The sequence below is a fragment of the Podarcis muralis genome, chromosome 3 (genome assembly GCF_964188315.1).
Source record: "Podarcis muralis chromosome 3, rPodMur119.hap1.1, whole genome shotgun sequence".
Classification (NCBI taxonomy): domain Eukaryota; kingdom Metazoa; phylum Chordata; class Lepidosauria; order Squamata; family Lacertidae; genus Podarcis; species Podarcis muralis.
The window spans coordinates 87,036,881-87,064,115 of record NC_135657.1 but is presented as its reverse complement, the minus strand read 5'-3'; the positions used below and the strand labels follow the sequence as shown (position 1 = coordinate 87,064,115).

Genomic DNA, 27,235 nt, shown 5'->3' with positions numbered 1-27,235 from the left:
GTCCAACCATCTCATCCTCTGTCGTCCCCTTCTCCTTGTGCCCTCCATCTTTCCCAGCATCAGGGTCTTTTCCAGGGAGTCTTCTCTTCTCATGAGGTGGCCAAAGTATTGGAGCCTCAGCTTCAGGATCTGTCCTTCCAGTGAGCACTCAGGGCTAATTTCCTTAAGAATGGATGCATTTGATCTTCTTGCAGTCCATGAGACTCTCAAGAGTCTCCTCCAGCACCATAATTCAAAAGCATCAATTCTTCGGCGATCAGCCTTCTTTACGGTCCAGCTCTCACTTCCATACATCACTACCAGGAAAACCATGGCTTTAACTATACGGACCTTTGTTGGTAAGGTGATGTCTCTGCTTTTTAAGACGCTGTCTAGGTTTGCCATCGCCTTTCTCCCAAGGAGAAGGCGTCTTTTAATTTCGTGACTGCTGTCACCATCTGCAGTGATCATGGAGCCCAAGAAAGTAAAATCTCTCACTGCCTCCATTTCTTCCCCTTCTATTTGCCAGGAGGTGATGGGTCCAGTGGCCATGATCTTCATTTTTTTGATGTTAAGCTTCAGACCATATTTTTCGCTCTCCTCTTTCACCCTCATTAAAAGGTTCTTTAATTCCTCCTCACTTTCTGCCATCAAGGTTGTGTCATCTGCATATCTGAGGTTGTTGATATTTCTTCCGGCAATCTGAATTCCGGCTTGGGATTCATCCAGCCCAGCCTTTCGCATGATGAATTCTGCATATAAGTTAAATAAGCAGGGAGACAATATACAGCGTTGCTGTACTCCTGTCCCAATTTTGAACCAATCATTTGTTCCATATCCTGTTCTAACTGTAGCTTCTTGTCCCACATACAGATTTCTCAGGAGACAGATGAGGTGATCAGGCACTCCCATTTCTTTAAGAACTTGCCATAGTTTGCTGTGGTCGACACAGTCAAAGGCTTTTGCATAGTCAATGAAGCAGAAGTAGATGTCTTTCTGGAACTCTCTAGCTTTCTCCATAATCCAGCACATGTTTGCAATTTGGTCTCTGGCTCCTCTGCCCCTTCGAAATCCAGCTTGCACTTCTGGGAGTTCTCGGTCCACATACTGCTTAAGCCTGCCTTGTAGGATTTTAAGCATAACCTTGTTAGCGTGTGAAATGAGTGCAATTGTGCGGTAGTTGGAGCATTCTTTGGCACTTCCCTTCTTTGGGATTGGAATGTAGACTGATCTTCTCCAATCCTCTGGCCACTGCTGAGTTTTCCAAATTTGTTGGCATATTGAGTGTAGCACCTTAACAGCGTCATCTTTTAAAATTTTAAATAGTTCAGCTGGAATATCATCACTTCCACTGGCCTTGTTATTAGCAATGCTTTCTAAAGTCCATTTGACTTCACTCTCCAGGATGTCTGGCTCAAGGTTAGCAACCACACTACTTGGGGTATACGAGACATCCATTTCTTTCTGGTATAGTTCCTCTGTGTATTCTTGCCACCTCTTCTTGATGTCTTCTGCTTCTGTTAGGTCCTTACCACTTTTGTCTTTTATTATGGAAATCTTTGTACGAAATGTTCCTTTCATATCTCCAATTTTCTTGAACAGATCTCTGGTTTTTCCCATTCTATTGTTTTCCTCTATTTCTTTGCATTGCTCATTTAAGAAGGCCTTCTTGTCTCTCCTTGCTATTTTTTGGAAATCTGCATTCAATTTCCTGTATCTTTCACTATCTCCCTCGCATTTTGCTTGCCTTCTCTCCCCCGCTATTTGTAAGGCCTCGTTGGACAGCCACTTTGCTTTCTTGCATTTCCTTTTCATTGGGATGGTTTTAGCTCCTGCCTCTTGTATAATGTTACGAGCCTCCATCCATAGTTCTTCAGGCACTCTGTCCAGCAAATCTAAATCCTTAAACCTGTTCCTCACTTCCACTGTGTATTCATAAGGGATTTGACTTAGATTGTATCTTACCGGCCCAGTGGTTTTTCCTACTTTCTTCAGTTTAAGCTTGAATTTTGCTATAAGAAGCTGATGACCTGAGCCACAGTCAGCTCCAGGTCTTGTTTTTGCTGACTGTATAGAGCTTCTCCATCTTTGGGTGCAGAGAATATAATCAATCTGATTTCGATTGGGTCATTGGCCCAATCTAAATAGCACTGGTCCAAGCAACACCCAAATGATGAAACTACTATGTGAATTACTACTTCTTGAAGATAATCAGAGCATGGGGGTGGGGGGTAGTATTGAATCTAGGAAAGAAAGGTAGACTTACAGTGTGTTCCAAAACAGCTTATATCATGAAAGGACTTCTCTTGTTATTTGTGTATTGCAGGAATGTACAACTCCCAAGAGACTGCGATCTACTCCCACTATAAAAACACTGGCAGTGATCTACCCAATAGATTGACCAAAGTTGTTGATTGCCCAAAGGGAGTATTCACCAAAGTTGTTGAGCTTTTTTTCTTTTTCTTTTTTGAACGATCTATTAGGATCACGTGATCGGCCAGGATCAACCAGGAACGCTCTGCAATCGACTGATTGGACATCCCTGGTGAATACATACGTCCCTTCCATCTCTACAGCTCTCTGATTCTATCTAATAAAATCATACCAGGTTGAATAAAATGTCTCTGGCTTCTCTTGATTCCGGATCTCCCATATACGGCAGATAACCTGTTCCATAAGCCTTGATATGCCACAACTTCGTGTTTTCACTCTATGAACATCTTAGTTAGCTCTCAGAAGCAGTTTAAACAAACTTTTTCTGTACTGTACAAGAACAATGCTCAACGTGACTCCTTGGTTTCTATTTTTGATCACACAGCCTACAATTTTGCAACATTTACTCAACAGTCATTTAAGTGGTCTAGTTGCTCTCTTTGCCCATAGTAAATTAGAGAAATGCTGTAGTGATCCCTGGAAGCATCTAACTTACCTCTACTGGATTACTATTAGTCCTGAACAACCTTCCCCAACCTAGTGTCATCCAGATGTCGACTCCCAACTCCCATCACCCCAGCCAGAATGGCCAGTGATCAGGGATGAGAAGAGTTGCAGTTGTCCATCAACATCTGAAGAGCACCATATTGAGGGAGCATGATACAAAGTAAACTCAGAGAGCCAGTGTGGTGTAGTGGTTAAGAGCGGTAGTCTCGTAATCTGGGGAACCGGGTTTGCGTCTCCGCTCCTCCACATGCAGCTGCTTGGTGACCTTGGGCCAGTCACACTTCTTTGAAGTCTCTCAGCCCCACTCACCTCACAGAGTGTTTGTTGTGGGGGAGGAAGGGAAAGGAGAATGTTAGCCGCTTTGAGACTCCTGAAGGGGAGTGAAAGGCGGGATATCAAATCCAAACTACTCCTCTTCTTCTTCTTCTTCTTCTTCTTCTTCTTCTTCTTCTTCTAAGACCAACCACATCACAGAATATGATTTGTCTACTTGGCTGATTTCTGATGGGCGCAGGAGCTTTGAATGTGCATTTGGGAGTTCCCTTGCCTGTGATGGGTCTCCTTACATTTCAAGTGGAAGATTCTGATGTGTGTACAGATTCTGTTGCATAAGAGGATCTGTGGTCCCCACTGGACTGAATAGGCATTCATACAAACCATTGGACTGAAGTGAATCTGTGCACCAGTTCATCATTCCAGAAATTTATTTCCTGCAGTTTTAGAGAGCATACGATTCCCACATTCTTGAGAAATATGTTACTGCTAAGTTTATATTATTATTAATAATAAATTCATATAAATGAGTCTCATTATGCTTTGCTTTTCTCTAAGATGGAGATAAAACACACCTTCCTGTAGGAATCCAGATTCTCTGTTTGCCTATGTATGTACAATGTAAGTACAGCAGGTCATCCTCTAAAAACATGTCATCCAAACAAATAGCTGAACAAAACGCACAGGGGGAAAACAGTACAGAAGGTTCATGAATATTAATAGATGGGAGAAAAATATGTAACACATTTAACATGGATCACTAAATGTACATGCACAGTTTTGTCTGGAATGCTCCCCTTCTAAGCAGGAGATATTAGGTTTGTTAAAATAAAAGCACTGTTTATGTCACCTTTATGCTATTTGAAATGCAATATATTTCTTAATAATGATGTGAAATTGTGCACCAAACAACCTTCTTCCCACAATCTTAAATTAACATTATTTTAAGTATACAATTCTTTTAAAGTGTAAAGGAAACAAAAAGCAAACAGGAAAGAAAAACCAAGAAAGGCTGTAATCCTACCCATGTTTACTCAGAAGTAAATCCTACTGAATTAAAAGGGGCTTGTTCTCAATTATATGGAGTTAGGATTGCAGTTGCTACATCACATACCGTGCTCACACTGACTAAAATCCCCAGGTTTCACATTTTCAGGGTTTTAGATGAAATTAATTTTCAGTTTTCTCTGTAATATTATGGTTGTTGTACCATGTATGTTAACAGCTGGATTTATTGGAGAATATTTCACTAAAGAGAAAAAAGTTGAGATGCTATATTTCATTTCCCGAGGATGCTTAGGGGACATTAATCATGTAGATACTTTAAGCACAATGCAGTACCCTGAGCAAGGTTTCAATTTATCTGAATAAATATTTCTAACTGACAAAAAAATTCATTTCAGATTAAACTGCCTCTTTCTGATTTGCAACTGTGTTTGGACTAGATGCAGAAGTTTAATCAGAGTCAATTTAACTTTTCTGCTTCTATTTAATAATGTGGAATCACCGACTCCCTGCCTGCTAGCAAGAATTAGTCTGGATTTGTTTTTCACAGCAAAGCTAAATCGCACTTGGCTTGATTTTATTTACCTTTAAAGTGAACAATTTATGTAGCATATTTCATTTTTTTTGGTATAGAATTAGATATATGTGAAGACGATTGTGTGGTGCAGTTCTTTTCACAAATCTATAATAGCATAATGGCAAAGTTGGAAACAAAGAGCCTAGCATAGCACCAAGCAGGCTGTAGTGATTTGCCGCTACAAAGCAGACTGTGAACATCAATGTATTGCCATCTTAATACAAAGAAGCACGAAGTGTAATAAAGAAGGCTGACTGTTCCACTACTTCAGTTCTAGAAGTACAGCCCAGTTGTATCTATGTTGACTTAGAAGTAACATTTTCATGGCACTTGCAGCCAGGTAAGCACCCATAAATTTTTGTCCTTAATGAAAATGCCTTAGTGGCATGGATTTACCAATGAAACGGAGGTGTACAGCTTTCAGAACATTCTGCTGGTAGGTAGTACATTAAAAAACAGTGATCTATGTGGCAATCTTTACCCAAACAACACACACAAGTGAGTTCATTCATTTTCGGCAGATAGTGACTATAGGTGCACCCCAGGCCCCATCCAGATAATGGACGTGGTACCCGCCTTTCTTCACCATCACTTTTGGCCCAAGGCACACATGCACATGTTGGTCCCCTTCACTCTTCTCTGATGTGAATGCTATGCAGGACTGCAGATCTGAGAAACAGGGTAGCTAAATTCCTTCTACAATTCACAGAACCTGAGTTCTGTTTCCAGATCCAATGTCCTTTTAAAAAAATACCATAAAGGTGATTTTTCCACCTCCCGCTCCTTCCTAGAAGAGTGAGTGTTCTTGCTCCAGTGTGGTTTAGTCTCTGTGTCTTACAGGATCCATTTCACAGCAGATGTAGTTCTCCATTTATCTAGTGACTCGGGGTGGGTGGGTATGAAATACACATTTTAGAGTACTCCAACTCTTTTTTGTGACTTCCATGTTTCCCCTCCCTTTCCTTTTTCTGTCCATCTGTTAGTCTGGACATGCAGAACAGTCTTTTGGGTTGTGGGTCAGTATCTTTAAAACACTCACCACACTGAAGTGCACCGAGCTGCATCACTGGAGTTGGCATCTGTCTAACTCAGGAGACAATGGAAGAGTGCGCCTTCAGGGGTGAAGTCAAACCATTGGTGTTTCTTCTTTCTGAGCCAGTGTGGTGTAGTGGTTAAGAGCAGTAGACTCGTAATCTGGGGAACTGGGTTCGCGTCTCCACTCCTCCACATGCAGCTGCTGGGTGACCTTGGGCCAGTCACACTTCTTTGAAGTCTCTCAGCCCCATTCACCTCACAGAGTGTTTGTTGTGGGGGAGGAAGGGAAAGGAGATTGTTAGCTGCTTTGAGACTCCTTCGGGTAGTGATAAAGCGGGTTATCAAATCCAAACTCCTCCTCCTCCTCCTCCTCCTCTTCTTCTTCTTCTTCTTCTTCTTCTTCTTCTTCGTGGTCACTGCTATGGACACACAACCTGACTGATTGTCTCCAGGCACTGCAGTTGTCCCACACATCAGGGTTAATGTTGCCAGCATTCATGCCATGTTTTCAGACATCTTTGAAAAGCTGAGTTGGTCTGCCAACAGGCCTGGTGCCTGAAGCCAGTTCCCCATATAGCGTGCCCTTGGGAATCCTGCCTTTTTTCCATCTGATGTCACTGAGACAGTGGGCTTGGGAGAGCACATCTTTGTTTGAGATTCTGCCCTGCCTTGTGATCATGGTGTATCATTGTATTTTAGGAAACAGGTGAAGACACACCTCTTTGCACAGGCTTTTTTGGGGGAGGAGGTAACTGTGATGGAATGAATTTATTGAGATTTTGACACTGCTACTTCAATATGAGTTAAATTGAGGTAGTGGTTTTTATATTTTTGAATTGCACAGTTGCTAGGCTGTTTATTTTCTTGTAAAACACCCTGTGGCCTTTAAGTGAAGGGCGGCATATACTTAGCTGCTAAGAAATGTATGTATGTATGTATGTATGTATGTAAGTAAGTAAGTAAGTAAGTAAATAAATAAATAAATAAATATGTGGGTAGTGAAGCTCCTGGACCCTTCATTTCCCATTCCTGCATTTCTTGACCATTCATGCATTTCAGACGTGTATATGATTGTTTGAATATTATATAGATGTACAGTGGTACCTCGGGTTACAAACACTTCGGGTTACAGACTCTGTTAACCTGGAAGTAGTACCTCGGGTTAAGAAATTTACCTCAGGATGAGAACAGAAATTGTGTGGCAGCGGCGCAGTGGCAGCAGCTGGAGGCCCCATTAGCTAAAGTGGTGCCTCAGGTTAAGAACGGTTTCACGTTAAGAACGGACCTCCGGAACAAATTTAGTTTGTAACCAGAGATACCACTGTATGTTTGTGGTGATTTATTATTATTATTATTTCTTCAATGCAAGCACAAAATGAGGTGCTGTGAAGGAGCAAATGTAGTAACAGAAGTAGATCCCAGAGCTTTTCCAGTAGATGTGTTTCTTTTGCTGGGATCAAGCCAAAGTCCTTTCGGCTTTTGACTCCGAAGAGTAGCCAACCTAGTGCCACTTTCCCATAAAATTGTGCTCGAAGTGGCTCACAACATAAATCAACAACTCTAAGTGTATGTATGTGTGTGTGTGTGTGTGTGTGTGTGTGTGTGTGTGAGTGTGAGAGAGTATCCATATTAGGAACAACTAGCAATAATAATAATATAAATAAATACAAAAAAACCAATCTACACAACATTGTATAAAACAACAGAAGCAGTGGGGGAAAATTGGGGTTATGTCAGTTTCGCATTCATTTGTCGGTTTCAAAACTTACTTCTATCTAACCTTGGCCCTTTTCCTAGATCACACCATCATAGCTATGTTTGAGCATTATAAAACATATACTCTATACTGTGTCCAGGTAACATTCAGGTGACATTACCCAGTTACCTGAAGCAATTTCAAAATGAGTTTCTCAACTTTTGCCCGTGTCTGCTAAGACAAAATAATAAGATGCTGGATGCGGCGGCAAAGCACTGTGAAACTTGTCGGCGATAAAATGTTAGTTCAAATTGTAGCTCAAGAACGTGTGTGAGGTGAGATGAGGTGCATTGGCTTTGTGCAGCTCAGCTTGAATTTGAGCTGAGCAATTCGGTGCAGCTCCATTTACTACCTAATGTAGCTGTAAAGGTGCCTTGGCCCTTTGGTCTTCCGCATTCGCAACACAACCTTCAGGTTATTGAAGATTCTTCCTATTTCAGTCAAGTCAGTGAGGGAAAGAGGGCAACGTTTCGCAGCTCTGCCTGCCTTCATGGAATTTTCTGTGTTGGTTTTATCCCATTAAAATGAAATCGTATAAAACAAAGACAGCATGTATTTGTATGTGACTAGGAAACAAAGCGACGTGTCATGTGCCACGGAGGGTGAGTGTTCAAAACGCAGAAGCCCAAAGTTCCCTGGTGCATATGGAACTAGTTGTATGGGGAGGTTTTTAGACTCTAGACTAGAGCTTTCCAAACTTTGTGTCACGACACATTAGTGTGTTGGCTGCAATGTGTAGGTGCGTCACGCAAATGCTCCCCATGCTGCTCTCAGGGCTGAAAGGGGTTAGTTTAACCTCTGGGTTTGCTAGTAAAACTGAATTAGTGTGTTGCGAAATGATCCATGTTTAAAAAGTGTGCCACCAGCATGAAAAGTTTGGAAAGCTCTGCCCTAGACAATAAGGGCAAGTGATGTACAGTTTGAAACTACTACAACCCAATGAAGCCGGAGTTACTGTTTCATACTATGTACCTAAAGACTAAACATCTGAAATCCAAATAGTTCCATTTCATTACACTGTGGATCATTAGTCGGCCAAGCTTTTTTCACAACTGAGTTCTATGTAAGAACCAGAGCCAAAGTTAAAAGAAGAGGTTATGCTGTAAAAGATCAGCAATAGTACAGAATATGGCATGGACCAAATGTAAGTTGCTGGACCAATGGCCCATCTTTGCTTGGTTCTCCGTGGATTAGCACAGCATCTTTCAAGGTTTCATGCAGGGTTTTTCCCTAGCCTTGATCCTTAAGATCCATTACAAAGACTGAACACTGACTCTAAGTCTAGACTCGATTATTTGATCTGCAGTTGAACAACAAGCACACTGCAGCAAATTACAGGATTTGACATACAGTGGTACCTCGGGTTAAGTACTTAATTCGTTCCGGAGGTCCGTACTTAACCTAAAACTGTTCTTAACCTGAAGCACCACTTTAGCTAATGGGGCCTCCTGCTGCTGCCATGCTGCCGGAGCACAATTTCTGTTCTTATCCTGAAGCAAAGTTCTTAACCTGAAGCCCTATTTCTGGGTTAGCGGAGTCTGTAACCTGAAGCGTATGTAACCTGACACGTATGTAACCCGAGGTACCACTGTATTGGTAATCAAATGACCTGATATGAAAAGCACTATCTACAGAGAGTGGCCCAGGATGATCCTATATCTTCCAAGATAGCACAACTTTAAATAACTTACATCATTTTAGAGGGTCATTCATAAATAGGTGGGGGGAATCTTGGGATATGGCATTTTCTGTGGCAGACCCTAAGCTCTGTAATTCCTTCCACATAGAGATGCATCATAAAGTTTCTGTTGTATGCTAATAATGTACTTCTCGAGTCTGGCCTTTGACAACTGAATTTATACCTTAGGACTCGCCTTATTCTCTTGATTGCAGTCTGTATCAACTGTTATTAATGTTGCCTTTTTAAAATTGTAGATTGCCCTTGGACCTAATGTTGAAGGGCAGGTAAGAAATATTAATAATTCATATCTTTTTGCACTGAATAGATAAAATAACTAGTACAACATGCCTTTCATGCCCTTATTTCAAAAATCTGAAGTGTTTCTTTTGTTCCTCCCCGAAATGGAAGCATAATGGCTCAGTCTCAGCAATCCACCAGCCACTGCTTTGTGCAAAATTACAAGGAGCAGGTCTACTCATATGAGAAGTGCAACCTTGGCACTGTAAACTCATGCAAGATCACAGCCTCTTTTCTGTAAAAAGAAAATCCACATCTTGCAGTTTTCCTTTTTTGCAGAAGTAGAACCACCCAGTTCTAATGTTTCACTGCTAATACAAACAGACCCTTCATATGAACAAGGGTTGCTGTTTGGTGTGTGCGTGTTCAAGCAGCCCACTAAAATGTTGTTGGAACTGATCCTCTTTTTCTTTCCATCTTTTTATCACTCATGTTGTGTGCTGGCTTTCAATCATTATACCATTAAAACAGTGGCAGCACAGAAATCAAAGTTGGCTACTTGCAGAGGGGGACCAACGATTCTAGTAAACACTGAGAGAAAAGGCTCAAGGCGCCAATATGACCGAAAAGGAAAAAGAAAAAAAGAAGACAAGTGGCAGAAAAAGGTGAGAAATTAAAGAAGTCCTAAAGGCAATGTTTACATCTTGGCACAGTGCCTTGTCAGTGATGTGACTCAAATAAAGAGCAAAAGATAATGAGGACAAGTTGACATTCAGGATGCAGAAAGCCCTGGCAAATAATTCTAACTGTCCAAAAATAATAATACAGTGAACTTCCAAGAAAGCATTAACACAAAAATATATTTTTCTTGAGTGTTTCCTGAGTCTCTGTAAGAGCCCTCTACTTCAGTCTCGTTAACCTGGACTGAAACTAAATAAATTCTGTATTGAATTATTATTTTTTATGTTCATTATTAAGGAAAACCATTCAGTTGGTTCATTACTCTTCAGTTCAGGATCCCAGGATTTACATGGTATACATAAGGCACTATGACTGCTGCTTTTTGTGAGTGGCAATGTGTATTGTTAGTCAGATCCCAAACCATTATTGGCTTTGCTTTCTACTCTGTTTGCCTTAATTTACAGCCAACCCACAGAAAGCCCACTGTTCCATTTTTCAATGTGTCACCTGCTACTACAGTGCCCCATATTAAAGTAAGTAAATATTAAGTAAAATGTTTAATGCTTTGCCATTGGCAGACAAAAGTATTTGATAAAGTAGAAAATCAGAGTTGCCTGTATCTGGCTGCTGATTAAAATAACCAGCTGGCTCACTCCTTTTTTTCTTAGGCAAACACATGAAGGTTATACATTGCAAAGAAGGTCTGAGGCTAGGAAGGCAAAATAGGGTTAGCACTAAATAGGGCTGTATAGCAAATAAACTAAGGGAAACATTGTTAGAATTTTATGTTCAACAAAAGACCCAGACAAATCTGGGCAGAAGCATTTTCAACACCCTTCAGCATTTCCTTAAAAGAGTGTGTGGTGTAGTGGTTAAGAGTGGTAGACTCGTAATCTGGTGAACTGGGTTCGCATCTCTGCTCCTCCACATGCAGCTGCTGGGTGACCTTGGGCCAGTCACACTTCTCTGAAGTCTCTCAGCCCCACTCACCTCACAGAGTGTTTGTTGTGGGGGAGGAAGGGAAAGGAGAATGTTAGCCGCTTTGAGACTCCTGAAGGGGAGTGATAAAGCGGGATATCAAATCCAAACTCTTCTTCTTCTTCTTTCTGCTCCTTTCTCTTACAACTTGGGTGTCACACAACACAGAAGAGAAGGGCAGTACAAACAGTATTATGCCAGAGACCACTGACTTTCTTGGGCTCATTTGTAAAAGAGAGACACTGTTGTGGGCACCATAGAGATGCTGTAGTTGTGCACCCACGTTCTGCAATTCTGCACATGCATGCACACTCATTTCCCCCCTTTTTGCCAACATTTAGGGTACATAATGTATGTGTGTGTCTGTGGTGTGTGTGTGATCTTCCTGGAGAATGCAGCTGGGAAGGCCAGAGTTAATACTACCAAGCCTAACTTTAGTAGGGAAGGGACGGGACCCCATGGGTGCCAGGGAGGGCTTCTCAGGGCACATGTGTGCGCATGGTCATCTCATTGTGTAGTATATGCAGTAGGAGGGAAGGCTGAAATTCCGCTCTTCAGCTCTCCACAATGAATGGAAGCACCAAAAAGCCAAAGCTTTCGAAAGGATTAAAGGCAAGGATGGATGTGTGAGGGGTGCAAGGTAGGGAGGAAAGACATTTCAGGTTCCTTTCCGCCTTTAAGCTCATAATAAGCTCCCATCCTACCTCAACTCAGAGCTACTGTAAGGTAACAAGCAAATGCTGCTATTCGTGAAAAAGCAATGAAGACAGAAATAAATCAAATTAATATCTTGCTTGTTGTACAAGCGAACAAGTAGAACGTACTGGTAGCATGGTGAGGTCATTGCTTTTGCCCGATTGCTTGTCTTGTCATGGCCCAAAGAAAGCATTGTACAGAATATGGAAAGTGGAAGGGGTTAAGAGAGGAGAAGCATCATGTGCCTGGGGTGGGAAATCTGCTTGAAGCATAAAGAGAGAATGTTACTGGGAAAGCCAATATAATATTGCTAATCTCCTGCATATACCCAGTCAAAACATAATGCCTTCTTCAAAGGCCTGAGTGCCCTGCCAAGTGAAGTAAGGCAGGTGGACACCAATGACAGGGCCATTTTGGTGGTGGCATCCTCACCAGGAATCTGCTTCCCAAATGGGGCTCATCTAGTTCCTTCTTTGTATGTGCTTTTGGCACCTCATGAATACCTTTTTATTCACACAGGCCTTTGAAATAATTTGTCTTCCAATCTCAGCTATTGTGCTGCAATCTGATATCCACTTATCTGGAAGTAAGCTCCACTGAACTCACTGGGGCTTGTATCTGAATAGATCAGGGTTGTCATACATCCTGGACTGCTAGAAATCACTTAATTGGGGGAGGGGGATCCGTACGTGTCAGAGACGGCCCCCAGGTCTCAGCTCACAGAAGACCAACGCTAGGCAGCAGAACTGTACAAAGTCTTTATTGAAGTTTAGTTCCCATTTTCAAACCCTAGCGTGCGTCTCTACGTCTAGACCCTAGACCAGCGAAGCCTTGTCTGAGTCTCCGCCCCCTGTACACCAGTTTAAGACTCTAGCCTTACTCCACCTTCTACGCTTCTCCTTCCTCCTCTGGGTCCTACTACCCCCCTGGGTGCCTTCCTTCCTGGACGCCTCGGAAGCGGACCCTTCGGACTCCTCCCCCTCTCTTCGCCGGGCTTTAGGACCCGGCTCCCTCTCCGGGCTGCTCATTGCGCCCCCCTCTTGTACATTTGAACTTGGCGCGCGCGCGCTGCCCCTGACCTTCCTTTTGACCGTTTCCTCGCTCTCTGATGCAGGCGTGGCTAACCCTGACTCATGTCCTTCCGCTGACGGAAAGCTGCCTGCTGCCGATGCTTGGGACTCCTCCCCCTTACTGCTCTCCGGTGGGGAAGCTGGTCCCGATTTCCAGCTGCTGCTTTCTGAGTCCCCTCTGGCCCCTCCTTCCTGGGGTGTTCCCTCTGGCAACCCCCTAGCTCTGACCACGGGAGCCCCTTTCTGTGAATCCTCTGATTCGCTGGAGAGACTTAGAGACCTCGGATGGCTATCATCGCTGACCTCTCCCTCGGATTCCTCTCCCTCGGTCTCCAATCCCTCCCTTTCCTGTCCCTCTGCTCCTGAACCCCTGACAGTACGTATGGGGAAAACCCTAAAAATCTGGCAAAAAAGCTTATCAACCTTTATGTTATGATTTTCATTTTTTGAAACATGGCAACCCTATAGTAATGTAAAGGTAAAGGGACCCCTGACCATTAGGTCCAGCCGTGGCTGACTCTGGGGTTGCGCGCTCATCTCGCTTTATTGGACGAGGGAGACGGCGTACAGCTTCCGGGTCATGTGGCCAGCATGACTAAGCCGCTTCTGGCGAACCAGAGCAGCACACAGAAACACTGTTTACCTTCCCACCAGAGCGGTACCTATTTATCTACTTGCACTTTGATGTGCTTTCGAACTGCTAGGTTGGCAGGAGCAGGGACCGAGCAACGGGAGCTCACCCCGTCACGGGGATTCGAACCGCCAACCTTCTGATCAGCAAGTCCTAGGCTCTGTGGTTTAACCCACAGCGCCACCCACGTCCAACCCTATAGTAGATACATATAAATGATTGCATGGTTAATATCCAAGGTGCAATTTACTGTGTGACTGCATTGCTAAACAAGTTTTGCCTTTCTCAGCGTTAACATGTATTTAATGCTTATTCTTCTTTGGTTCCTCCCGCCTTTATATTTTAATATTGTAGTCTGTCCTTGTGAGTTGCCCTGAGAACCTGTACTATTGAGCTGCCTATATAAATTTAGTAAACAAAGGAATAAATGTAGTGGACTGAGTGTTGGGCAAGGGTCACTAGACCCAGGTCTAACTACTCCCTCAGTCATGGTGCTCTCTGGGTGACGTAGAGCCAATTACTCATTCTGAGCCTCTGTCACCTCCAAGGTCAGGATTAATGTCCACCGCACTGAACGCCTAGAAGGAATGGTGGGGAATAGATGTAATAAAAAGAAACATTGTAGCACAAGGATGGGGAAGTGGAGGCCCATTAGCAGCAGCCAGTATGGCAAATGGTCAAGGATAATGAGAATTGTAGTCGAGCAGCCTCTGCAGGGTAACACATTCCCCATCCCTGCTGTATCCTTTTGTTTAGCTAACAGCCAGGTAAGTTTCCACAAAAGGCACTCTACCTTCTGGTCTGAGATCAGCATTCTGCCAGTGTGTGCATGTAGCTGGAGGAGCAGTATGAGTCAGAATGAAACTAATAGGTGATATCCAGGCCGGAATGTTTGCAGCTGGCTTGCAAGAAAGAACCACGTTACAGGGAAACAAAAGCACACAGGTTGCTCACGGGGAATTTCTGTCACTTGACAGACTGGTGCTGCCTATCTGGGCTTTTCACTGTTTCCTTATACATCACTTGTGCACTAGGAATATCTTTTCATTCTAAAAAAGCTCTACAGGTGTCCAGTGGTCTCCTGTGCAAATGAAAATGAAGGATCGTACCCAACGAGGTTGTTCCATTCACACAAGGACTTCCACTTGCACAACGGAACTTCTCCCCACAGACACTAGCAGTTCTGTTCTGGAGCAGATTTGGAGCAGGGGTGGGGTGGGGAAGGGGAAGGGGAAGTCCTTAAGCAAACATACATACAACACTAAAGCTGCAATCCTAAATACATTTACCTGCAATGCGAACCAGAATGGAATCAGTGAGCCTAATTCCTGTGTTGGATTTAAGCCAGGGGTCGGCAAGGTTTACCTCACCTGGGCTGGTTTACCTCACTCCCACAGAGATCGCTCCGTGGGCTGGATCGCGTCTGCACAGATGTGATTTTCGGCATCTGCGCATGCGCAGACACGATTTCCTGCATCTGCAATTTTTGGCGCCGCAGAAGCGAGTCCCTGCTCCGTACTGGTTTAGCGCAGTGCGTGGGGACTCGCTGAGCAGGCAGCTCGGTCCGGGGGCAGCTCGTGGGCTGTTTAAACGACCCCTGTGGGCCGCTTGTGGCCCATGGGCTGCAGGTTGCCGAGCCCTGGATTTAAGCCTTTACCACAAGCTGAATATGGCTGCATGAAAAAGGTCCCCGGTGCCTTACCTGGCACCTCCAAGTAGGAACGTTTCATGTCTGAAACCCCAGAGGGTCACCAACAGCTGCTGAGCTAGACAGACAAAAGGTCTGACTCAGGACAAGGCAGCTTTCTACCTTCCTATGTTGTACCTGAAAGTAAGCTCCATTGCAGGTTACTCTGAGTAGATAGGAGTGGGAACATTTGGTATAACTATCAGGCCAAATAAAACTGCTGGCCCATGAGCTGCCATTTGGCTATCCATGCCTTGGATAGTCTTATGTGTATGGTCATATTGATGGAGACTGAATGAAACATGTAGATATTTTTGATATATCATTTATGCCCTCTTCTCTTTTATATATATATATTAAGGCATTGATCATGATATTTTTATAAGACACTGAACAGCTTAAATAAAGACTATTCCGTTTCTTATGTTTTAATATAGGTAAAACAAACGAACAAATGTCCAAGATGTTTCAGTGCTACACCTAGTTTCCTTCTGATGTATTATTTTACAAGTTTCCTTTTCTTCTCCAAAATGAATTTATTGGTCGCTATTTACTGTGCATATAATTTGTTCACACAGTTTACATTCATTATGCCTTCAAACAATATTTGTTCTGAATTGCAGGCAGAGTTGAGCACTCCTTTAAATAAATGCTTTGGGAAGGCTGCAGCTTATGACAAATTGGTAAGATCATCCTAGGCGTAATTACCTCCTGTTTATATGTGTTGAAGATTAATGATGTAATATTGATTATATATAAGGATGTATAATGGTCATTTCTCATTTGCCCTTGTTGTTTAAATATATATATATATATATATATATATATATATATATATATATATATATATATATATATATTGATATGACAAGGCTTATAAATATATTTAATTAGTTCCATTACTTTGAACATGGAAGGTAAAAACAACAGATGAGTGCCAAAATACTTTACAATGCTTCCTCCATCATCTGCTAGTTACTCAATCATCTTTACAATATACTGGGCAAGTCTAATCTTTCTCTCTTGTTTTTAAGATAAGAGTTTAATATGGAGAGTGACAGAAGGTTACAAATGAGCCTACCTGTGTCATTATCTCTCAACATGTACGGAATGAGCATGCATTCTCTCCTGACAAAAGGAAAAAGGGAGAATCTCTCAAACCTAGTGTTTTGAAACTGGGTTTCTGCAAAACACTTGCATTAAAACATGACCACAGGACATCTTTGCTATGTGTCAGGGTCTCCAGATTTTAACTGAGATTCTCTGGGTCAAACTAGATGCTACTTTAACGACAGAGTTGAATCTCATGCTTTGGCTTCCCTACCTATAGCTTGTTCTTTAAACAAATGGTGGCCACCCACCAATGCTGCTATTTGCACCTGAAACTGCAAATAGCAGCCTGGGGAATAGAGCCTCCTCCTCTTACACAATTGTCCCAACTCAGATCAGGCCCCCACTAAGCTACTTTTGAAAAATGCAGATCTTGAGTATAGAATTCATATACCCCATTAACGTAATGTCTAATTTGCCCCTGTGGTGTCCAAAGAGGCAGGGGAGTGACCCAGGAAAGGGGACCAGTGATTTATGGAGTGTCACACCACCTGCAAGACAGGAGTCAGGGGAGGAGGGAGTGTCAGGGCAGTCTGAGGCAGAGGAGGGTGCCCAGTATGTAGTAGAGGAAGGAGGAGGGATGGTTCAGTCATGGTTCAGTAGAATCCCCACCTTTCCCCACCATAAAGTCTCTTAGAACCAGGAGGGGCTTGAAAAGGGAAGAGCAGCAACAACTTCCATGCAGTGGGCTGGGGGAAGGTGGATTCTCAGCCTGTTTGTTGTGTTTAGGCACAGCGGGTGGTGGTGGTGGGAGACCCCCTTATACTGGGAGGAGATAGGGGAGCGAGACTTTGCAGTTACTCCCCTCCTGACCGAAAGAATGCTTGTGTGCTGGATGAGGGGTCAATTCTCGGTGCTTCTTTGGAAGCTGCATGCAAAAGAACACTCTGCGCCATGTAGGATTGATACATTAGCACAGCACTTGTTAAGCAGAGTTATTGATTCTACTGGGTGCTGCTTTGTAAGCACCTTTTCTGTGGGGAAGCCTCTTGCAAAGGAGAATGCTGCACCATGCAGGACCAAGCCAATGTTTCTGTTCAGCAGAGTCATTGATCCTGCCAGGTGCTGCTTCAGGGATGGGGTGTCAGGCAAGATGGAAAGTCAGTTCCTACCTTCTCCTGGGAAGATGCAACTGGCAATCAGGTAGCCCTCTGGCCTTTTTACAGGCTTTCCCACCCAATGCCTGCCTCTCCTTCATGCCTAATATGCTGACAGCCAAGGATTGCTCTGGGCCACCCAAGCTATTGAGCAGTGATCCATGGCTATCTCAACTTGAGACAACAGATACTAGAATCCCCTGAATATTCACCGAGCCTTTCTAATGATCAAAATTGCTCTATGTTTACTGAGGGATAACTCGATAACCTGTATCATCCTGTCAAATGGTAAAGTTGGGTTTTTCCCCCCATACATGAGACAGATCTGTGGTATCAACAGTCATCTACAGCCACACAAGAGCTCTTCTTGGGTGTCAGTTGCAAATGTGTGAAGGTGAGTGGTGTGTGTGCGCTGCTAAGCCCTGCCCTGTCTGATGCATCATCTGCTCACACTTTGGAGACCTCCATGAGGGTCTGAGGGTAAAGACCTGAAGTGAGGGTCCCCTCCCCTTTTTGTGCAATTTAGAACTCTCCACTCCCAGCCCACAATCTACATTTAAACTGCGAGATCCTTGGAACAGAGGTCTTCTGTTGCTCTGAAAAATTTCATAGACACCGATGAAAATAGCTGGGCCACCTACATAATGGTGCTTCTACTTCCTTTCTTGTAGAATACTTGACACGCGTCATCAAAAGACTGTGTTCTGCTCTTGGTGGCATGGCTGATTATTTCAGAAGGATAAATACTGTTCTTGGAATGTCATTGTCTTAAGATGTCATTATCATGCAAGGAGGGATTGCTGTCAGCAAGCTGAACTTTATCTTCTCCTTGAAGTCACACTGTCTCAGAACACATGGCACAATGTGAAAGACACTGGTGTAATGAAATATTTCCAGGACATATGTTATGTAAATATTGCCCTCTAAATAAATTGTCATCTTCAGAACATTGCTTTTGTGTCAGTCATGTAAACTCAAATGATACATCTGTCTGCTGATTTACAACACTATGATATGGTGCATGGTTTTTCCAAAAAATAAAAAAATTAAAATTATTACATTAGAATAAAAGGTTTTCTGGCTTGTTGTCTGCATTAAAATCTAGCATTTCCTCCTTGTCTGTTCTGTTAATTAAATTGAGATGTTAATTATTGCACACAGTATCCTGCTTTGCGTGTGGCTGCTTAGCTATAGGACTGTACACATGATTATAAAACAAAACCACTCCAGCCAATGCTACTCATTACTGAAACTGTTTAAACTGAAAGAATATGATAATATAGATTAATTTAATAAAAAGCTGTATTCAGTTTTTACTGTACTGCAGATATCTGCAGCAACCAGTAAGTAAATGCACAGTTAAATAACATGGGTCTACAGGCTGCACAAAAATTAATTGTAAGCAACATGGTTTTATTTTAGGTCTTCAAGCCATTATTTCTCATGAATATAATTTTTGTTTTATGTTATTAGGTAGAGTGCACTAGCCTGCCTGAGAACTTTCTTGTGTTTAGAAGTGCAGTTTTAGCACCAAGAGGGATGCCACATAGTTTTTCTGCCAACAAAATGTGTTGGAGTATCCCTGGTTCTACCTCTATGTTGGGGGGCAGTAACCAATATGGTGCCCTCCATTTGTTGGACTACAATTCCCATTAAAGGTAAGGGTAAAGGGACCCCTGACCATTAGGTCCAGTCGTGGCCAACTCTGGGGCTGCGGCACTCATCTCGCTTTATTGGCCAAGGGAGCCGGCATACAGCTTCCGGGTCATGTGGCCAGCATGACTAAGCCACTTCTGGCGAACCAGAGCAGCGCACATTTACCTTCCCGCTGGAGCAGTACCTATTTATCTACTTGCACTTTGACGTGTTTTCGAACTGCTAGGTTGGCAGGAGCATGGACCAAGCAACGGGAGCTCACCCTGTCGCGGGGATTCGAACCGCCGACCTTCTGATCGGCAAGTCCTAGACTCTGTGGTTTAACCCACAGCGCCACCTGCGTCCCTACAATTCCCATTACCCCAACCAATAGCCACACTGGCTGGGGTTGATGGGAATTGCAGTCCAGCATTTAGAGTGGACCACACATTGGCTACCCCTGCTCTAGGCCTGCTTACAGAAGCAGAAATGTCAAACAGTACATCACAAGTAGGGTTATTAACTCTTGTCCCAGATACATAGTGTCTCTTGCATTAACAGCTTTGAAAAAGCAAAACCTTGGAAAGGTGAAATAGTGACTCCTATTCTAGTACTATAGTGATCTATTTCTAAAAACAAAAAACTGCAGTAATGTTTGCTACAGAAGGCAGGGAATGGCAGTCAAGGAATGGACCACTGACTAGCCAAGTCAGTCTTAATTGTATTGAGGGGTTTTGCTACCCTGAAGCAGATAGCTCCCATTGCTCTATCCCTGAGTCAAAGGTTGGCAACTTCAATCACAAATGTGTACACGAGGATGTCGAGCCGTATCTCTGTAGATACGATCCTCAGGCTGCACCATGGAGAACATTTGCCACAGCAGCCTGGAATACATCCATGCTACAGGATTGCATGTGCAGTACATGGCTGCATCTGTGGGCTGGTTTCCAATCTTAGTCATTTTTGTGACCTGGAAATGTGAGATGAAGAAGATACATCTGAAGATCTCCTTGCAGCTCTGCATGAAGAACCACCAGATGCTTCTGCAGGGACTGTCTGTCCCTCCTCCCATCCCAAGCAAGACCAAGCACACTTTGAAAATTCATTTAAAAACAAAAAAATAAAAATACATTTCTACTGAAGATGCAAAACCACAATCTTGACACACAATGTGCCAAGGTGAAAGGTTCGCACAGACACATTAATATTTGTGATAGTACACTTCTAAAATGCACCAGAGGCAACAACCCCCTCAGCCCCCCCACCATACTGCGCCTCTGTTAAAGGGATATTTTTGGAAACGCTGGATAAGCATTTGCTAAGGCTCCTTTAGGAGGACAGTTAGCATGAGAAGACCAATCCTTTTCCAGAGCATGAAGGGTATTGTAATGAAGACATCTGCTCCTCAAGTACTTGTTTAATGAGCTTGAATAGTTGCAGCAATTGCTTTCTTATCTTTGATAGATCATCTTAAAGGAGGTGGAAGAGTGTTCTTATACTTAATCCAAGCCAAGTGTTTGAAGAGGCAACATAACCAGGGGGAAGTATCCGTGAATTATGTACTGAATTTAAAGTAAGAAACCAAGACAAAAATGAAAAAAATAAGTATAGACACCTCTATGTATCCTTTGAGTTTGTTTAAAGCACCCATTCTTTGCTTTTATTTGAATTTGATTTACTGGCAAACTTAGAGAAGCTCAACAATCTATATGCAGCAACTATGTTTGGCATGGATACACTGGAACGATTCGGCTTTTATTGCAGGAAACATTTGCTGTTGGCACAACAGATAAAATGCTGTTAAATGGCCACATACACAACTTGGAGAACCATGGACCATTTTCTTTCCCTTTCACAATGGGAAACTAAGAATTCTGTCCTGTATACCTGAAGGAGCATCTCCACCCCCATCGTTCAGCCTGGAAACTGAGATCCAGCGCCGAGGGCCTTCTGGCGGTTCCCTCGCTGTGAGAAGTTAGGGCTAGGGTTAGGGCAGAGGGCTTTCTCGATAGTGGCACCTGCCCTGTGGAACGCCCCTCATCAGATGTCAAGGAAATAAGCAACTATCCTCCTCTTAAAAGACATCTAAAGGCAGCCCTGTTGAGGGAAGTTTTTAATGTTTAATGCTATATTGTGTTTTTAATATAGAGTGGCTGCGGAAACCTAGCCAGATGGACAGGGTATAAATAATAAATTATTATATTATTATTATGATAGTCCAGATGTTATGGAATCCTGCCTGGGACTATGTTTCAGTTATTTCTGGCCTTCATACTTTAAAAATGGTCTTAACCGGAAGGCAACAATACTCCCAAATAGACTTCAGCACTGTGACACCTTGGGAAGAAGTGATACTTGACAAAACAGGGCTCAAAAAATACATTCTGAGTGTATTTGGTCCTCCTGCTTGGAATGTTCTCATAGTAATCTAAAAATGAAAGGGCAGATCTTACCCACACTTTGATCCTTAAAACTTTCTGGCTGGTCCCACACAAACTCAGTCCTTAGATCAGAGCACAACCAAATTCCTCTAACAAACCATGCTGACGGGAGTGTGGGAAACACTTACTAGCTCAGCTAATCCACTGAAGGCCTTATAATGTTCTCAGTTGCACACTATGTCCTTTGTTCACTCTGGTTCATGCACTTAATGGGGATGAAATATAGTGGTAGAGTAGCAGTGCAAAGCTATACAGTTACTGTGCAGATAGACTCTACTGGTCAGGTGTGGGTGCCTGATTCCCAGAGCCTGATTTTCTCCATCAAACAAACCCGGAAGAATCAAGAGAACTGTATCTTCCTGCTAACAGACACTCACATCAAGTGCCCTGCTCATTAGAGACTATTGTTGCAATGGAGCAGAGTGACTGACACAACCCCAACAATCATGGAGACCATGCAATTTCAACATTGCCTAGCTAAACATATTATCTGGTGTCAGGTGTGTGTGTGTGTGTGTGTGTGTGTGTGTGTGTGTGTGATTGAGACAAATTTTGTACCTGCCCAGTGCAGTTCAGTTTGAGAGATTAATCAAAGTCTAGCACTCCAAACATCTGCTCCAATACAGCTATCTGGGACACCACCATAATATTCACACAAAGCAACACAGCGCCAGATATAAGCTTTCCTACAGATTTAAGAGGTGGTTGAGAAAGCTGTACTGGGAGCCTGTGAACTGATTAGCCTAATACACAATAAAATAGTAAAAGAAGCTGATTTTTAAATGTATCTTTTGAAAAACCTGTAGCCATGCATCCCAAAGTAATAGCGGCTTGCAGGGTATGATTTCTAAGGTGAAAAGAGAGGGCTGAGGAAAGAGAGTTTCTCCTCATTGTGGTCTACTTTGAAGGCTGTCTAGTCTCTACTTCAAAGCTGTTCATTTTCATGACTTTCAAGTTACATTATCTGCCTGGGCACATTTTGGCAAGGAAATTATAATATAATCACAGAATAACATCCCCAAATTTGGAGACAGCTTGTCCATGTGTACCCCCATGCCATCACCCTGACTGTGATACCTGTCAAAGGAAGCTACTTTTTACCAGGTCAAACCACATGCCCATTTATCCCTGTATTGTCTGTTCTGACCGATGGGGAACCTGTGGCCTTCCATAGGATGTCAGACCACAACTCCCATAATCCTTGATCATTGGCAAAGGTGGCTGGGGCTTATGGGAGTTGGAGTCCAACAACATCTGCAATGCTAGTTGGAGTTGAACTGGAATTGAATGACATCTAGAAGGCTGCTGGTTCCCTCCCTCTACTCTAGAGTTTGAGGCAGGGAGGCTTTCACATTATCTGCTACTCATTCCTTTAACTTGAGAGGCCAGGGGTGGAACCAGGAAACTATTGCATTCAAAGGAACATGTCTACCACTGATCCTTACGATTCCAACCCAGAGAAGTGTTTTTTTTTTTTTCTATTTAGAAGCATGCTTGGCCTTTATATTTAATGTTTCTGGGTTTCTCAGCAACAAATAAACACAGTTATACTGTGCAAGTCTCACTTCAACAAAGCATAGGAAATCCATACCTGACTGTGATCGGCACAAGGGCATCTCTGCTAATGGAGTGATTGACAGTTGCCGTCAGAATGTCCCATGAAGTGCTACAGCCAAGGTGAGCTGTTGGTCTACCATCATCAAGGTAAAGGTGAAGAAAATGTCCTCTGGCATGCTCATCACCGGCTTTAAAATACAACAAAATAATTTAGGGAAAAGAGCATAAATAGCTGAAAGCAAAAGGAGGAAAGAAAAGAAAGATGGAGGAGCCAAACAGCAAAAAAAGTAATTTCTGAAAGATCAAATTATGCACACAGGTTGCTAATTATATGTTTTCAGTGAGAGCTCCACGATGCTCAGCAAACACTATTCTCTTTGGACACTTCTGCTATCAGGCATGATGATTATGCAGTAATGACAGGAAAACAAACTAATGCTGCTTGTACATTAGAAAGCCCCCAGCACGTACTATTATTATAGAATTGATGGTTCTGCCCATATGGAAGGTATTTGCCTGGAAACCATGCATACACTGCTTTGTATTCCATGATGAAAAAAAGGCATGATATAAATGTAAGTACGCATAAACACATTATTGGGAGGGGAAAGTCTTATGAATAAATAATTGAATCAAGGTATTTCTGTCCTATGCTTTTGAATTATGGTGCTGGAGGAGACTCTTGAGAGTCCCATGGACTGCAAGAAGATTATACCTATCCATTATGAAGGAAATCAGCCCTCAGTGCTCACTGGAAGGACAGATCCTGAAGTTGAGGCTCCAATACTTTGGCCACCTCATGAGAAGAGAACACATCCTGGAAAAGACCCTGATGTTGGGAAAGATGGAGGGCACAAGGAGAAGGGGACGACAGAGGATGATATGGTTGGACAGTGTTCTCGAAGCTACTAGTATGAGTTTGACCAAACTGCGGGAGGCAATGGAAGACAGGAGTGCCTGGCGTGCTCTGGTCCATGGGGTCACGAAGAGTCGGACACCACTAAATGACTAAACAACAAAAAATTATGTCCTTGCATTTTAGAAAGTACCTGGTGATAAGTCTACTGGACTAGTTGTGCCAGCTGTTCTTGTTAAAGTTAGCTTCTTGTTAGCTTTTAGGCTCAAATTAATTTTCTATGAATTGTATACCTCCAGTTCTATCCTCTCCACCCTTATTAAATTTTTTTTAAATAGTCCATTCTGCTGGCAGCTAGTATAAATGTCTATAAACAACCATCATTTAAGGCTCCTAATATTGTGCAACTGATCAACCAGCTCGATGTTAATAAAGCCTTCAGATATATAAAGAAGTGCTTCTCAACAATGATTTGGAGCTGCTGAGTTAAGTGGCACAGTTCAATTTATTGTTGTGATAATCTGCCCACAGTCAATAATGGTCTGCTTTAAAACAATGATTATTTAGCTGAGAAGGCTTTTGTCTACCATGTCAGTAAAAGTGACACGTTTTTAAAGTCATTTACTTTTATATATACACTTGTAAAATTTTACACCAACAACTGAAAATTAAAGTGCTAAACCAATCAGTCAAATCTATTCAGCGTGTTCCACTCCTGCTGAGCTTGTGCTTTGAGCAGAATGGAGTAATAGTTTAAATGGCCTAGGCCAAGTGGGCCATTGCAGTGCCATTTGGGCGGTGATCAAAATCAAGATAAGTTAGTTTTTAGCCTTCACAGCAAAAGCTCACCATCAATTGCTCTAAAGGAAAAGTGATACTTTTTAGACACAGACTTCAGAAACATAAAGAGGTGCTAGCTGGCCAGCTGATAAAGCTTATGAAGACCTTTAACTGCCTGGACTTGTGTTTCCAGAGAAATTGCAATGAAAGGCCAATTTACAAGCCATTAAATTAGAAACTTCTTACACTTACAGAGCTGTACAACATTTCTGCAGGAGAAGTGGGAAGAGCAGCCTACTGAAAGGCACCAGCATTGAGACTGAGCGGAGCAATAAATATAATAATTCAGGAGCTGGGATCTGAATAACAATTCCATTAGAAATATTTGGATCATCCTGCACCCCAGTGTATAAATATAACACATAAACACACACACACACATTTACATTACATTTTGTGTTTTGCCACGCTGCATAGTTTTGGAAAAGGCATGGTATAAACCCATTAAAAATAATATAAGCAGAAATATGACTTATGGTGCAGGGACATGGATAGGAAAAAATTACTTGGCTGTTTTAAATTGGTCCTCCAGCTCAGCCACACCTGCTTTTCATGGCCATAAAAAGTAGAAGGTGAGGATGTTTGCTTCTGATATTCTATTTTCTGATCCCAACTATGAGGCATTTCCATCAGCAGAAAAGGCTGTCACTGAACCACCACTTCTTAAAGGAGTGGGTATGATTCACCTCCTGGGATGGGGTCAAATGTCTGCTCCAAAATCTTTATTGTATGTGCTTTCTGGCAGAGCCTCAGTTCTTTTCCAAAGGAAACACACAAAAAGTTAAACGTTTGTTCCGCGGTTCTACTTCCCATGGCAAAAACCTTTCAACCGGTGTTACTTTAAGGAAGCAGATTTTTTTTAAAAAGGTAACATGCACACCACCTGACACATTCTTCATCTTATCCTTCCCCTCCTTTGTTGATTCTTCTAATCAGGTATATTTTTCTTTCATTCTCCACTTTATCTGTGTCCTTATTCTCCCCACACCCCCCATAATTATTTTATAGGAAAATATAGCTCTTTTAAGGCAGAAACCAATGACTAATCAGGACTGAGGGGATCTGTTATGCAATACATAAAAGGTTACAAATTTTGGTTGAACTATGTGTTTTGGAATATTTATTTATTTATTTTGATGAAGTAAACCAGAAACATACAGACAAAGGAAAGCAACAACTGGAAAGATTCCCCTACAACGCTCCAAACTCCAGAGCTAGTACCTACTTCCTCTGGCTGTCTTGCCTCTTGATCAGCCTCTGCAACATTCCTATCTTCTTCCCTCACTTTTCATAGCATACCTCTGAGTGGCTAACCTGGTGCCCTCCAGATGCAGTTGGACTACAACGCCCACCATCCATGTTGGAAGGGGTGGATGGGAGTCCGAGTCCAACAATATCTCAAGACATTCTGCCCCTTTCTCCTGCCTTGCTGCCTTTAGTCTCCCCACTCCCGTGACTTCAAGGCCACTTCTGGACCTCAGCCTGCCTCAGTGTGAGCATTTCGTCCCAGCCATGCCGACAACTGCCCCTTCCCACATGGATACGGCCTGCAGTTGCAAACACCGGTGGTTTCCGCTGCAAATGAACATTCCATGCCCCCATATCAGCTCAGCTATTGAGTGTCAGAGATTTCACCTGAAGGAGCCAAGACAAATAATGCTGCTAATAAATAGCAAATAACTCTGTACAAGATCATGCTCTTAGGCTGAAATCCTATGCTCGTGTTTTGGCTTAAGCCCTACTGATTTTTGCAGCACCTATTTCCAAGTGAACATTTGCAAGGAAGACTCTCCCACGTTACCTGCTTTCTGAATTACACGATGGTCCCCGCAATAATTCTCATGACTAAGTGCATAATGGGAAAGTGTCACGTGAATGTTTCACCTATAAGGAAGCGTTTGCTGAAAAAACTCAGAAACCACCTTGTGTAATCTTTAGCAGTTTGTGAAATCACCATCTGGCTCTACTGTGCTTTTTTTTAGTACTCTGCTGGTGCTGTGGAGTCGTCCTGAGAAATGCAGGATCCCTGCAGAGCCGACAGCTGTTATGGCTTTGCCTAGGGGCTGCAGGCTGACAGCTCCACAGGGAACAGCTGGATACAAGATAGCAATGCACATGAGAGTCCAGGCTCCATGGGGAGATGGCCCACTAGTCCAAAGGCATATGGCACAGTGGAGTGAAATAACAAAGGAAGTCACTGTACACAAGGCACTGCAGTTTGTGGTACTGTACTGCTGTCCAATACAGCAATTTAGAATCCATCCCCGCTGTTAATTCCTGATGTTTCTTTATATCTCATGAATGTGTCTACAGCCAACAACTTCTAGCCATGTTAGTCTGCCATGGCAAAAACAAAGTCTTGCAAGACTGCATCAAAAGAAGCAAAAAAGCTTCTACTACGCTACAGCATACCTGTTCATCTTAAAGGTGCTATAAGACTCCTTGCTCTTTTTACAATCAAGAAACCAATGGA

At 42.8% G+C, this 27,235-nt stretch overlaps 1 protein-coding gene across 1 annotated transcript in view; it reads right to left on the bottom strand.

Moving 5' to 3' along the window:
• The window catches only part of LOC114593851 (protein eyes shut homolog), a 466,323-nt gene that overhangs the window by 93,950 nt on the left and 345,138 nt on the right, over positions 1 to 27,235 (bottom strand). Inside the window, exon 25 of the mRNA XM_028722673.2 lies at positions 23,101 to 23,254. Within this exon, the coding sequence (XP_028578506.2) occupies positions 23,101 to 23,254 (154 nt within the window). The remainder of the gene's footprint in view (positions 1 to 23,100; positions 23,255 to 27,235) is intronic.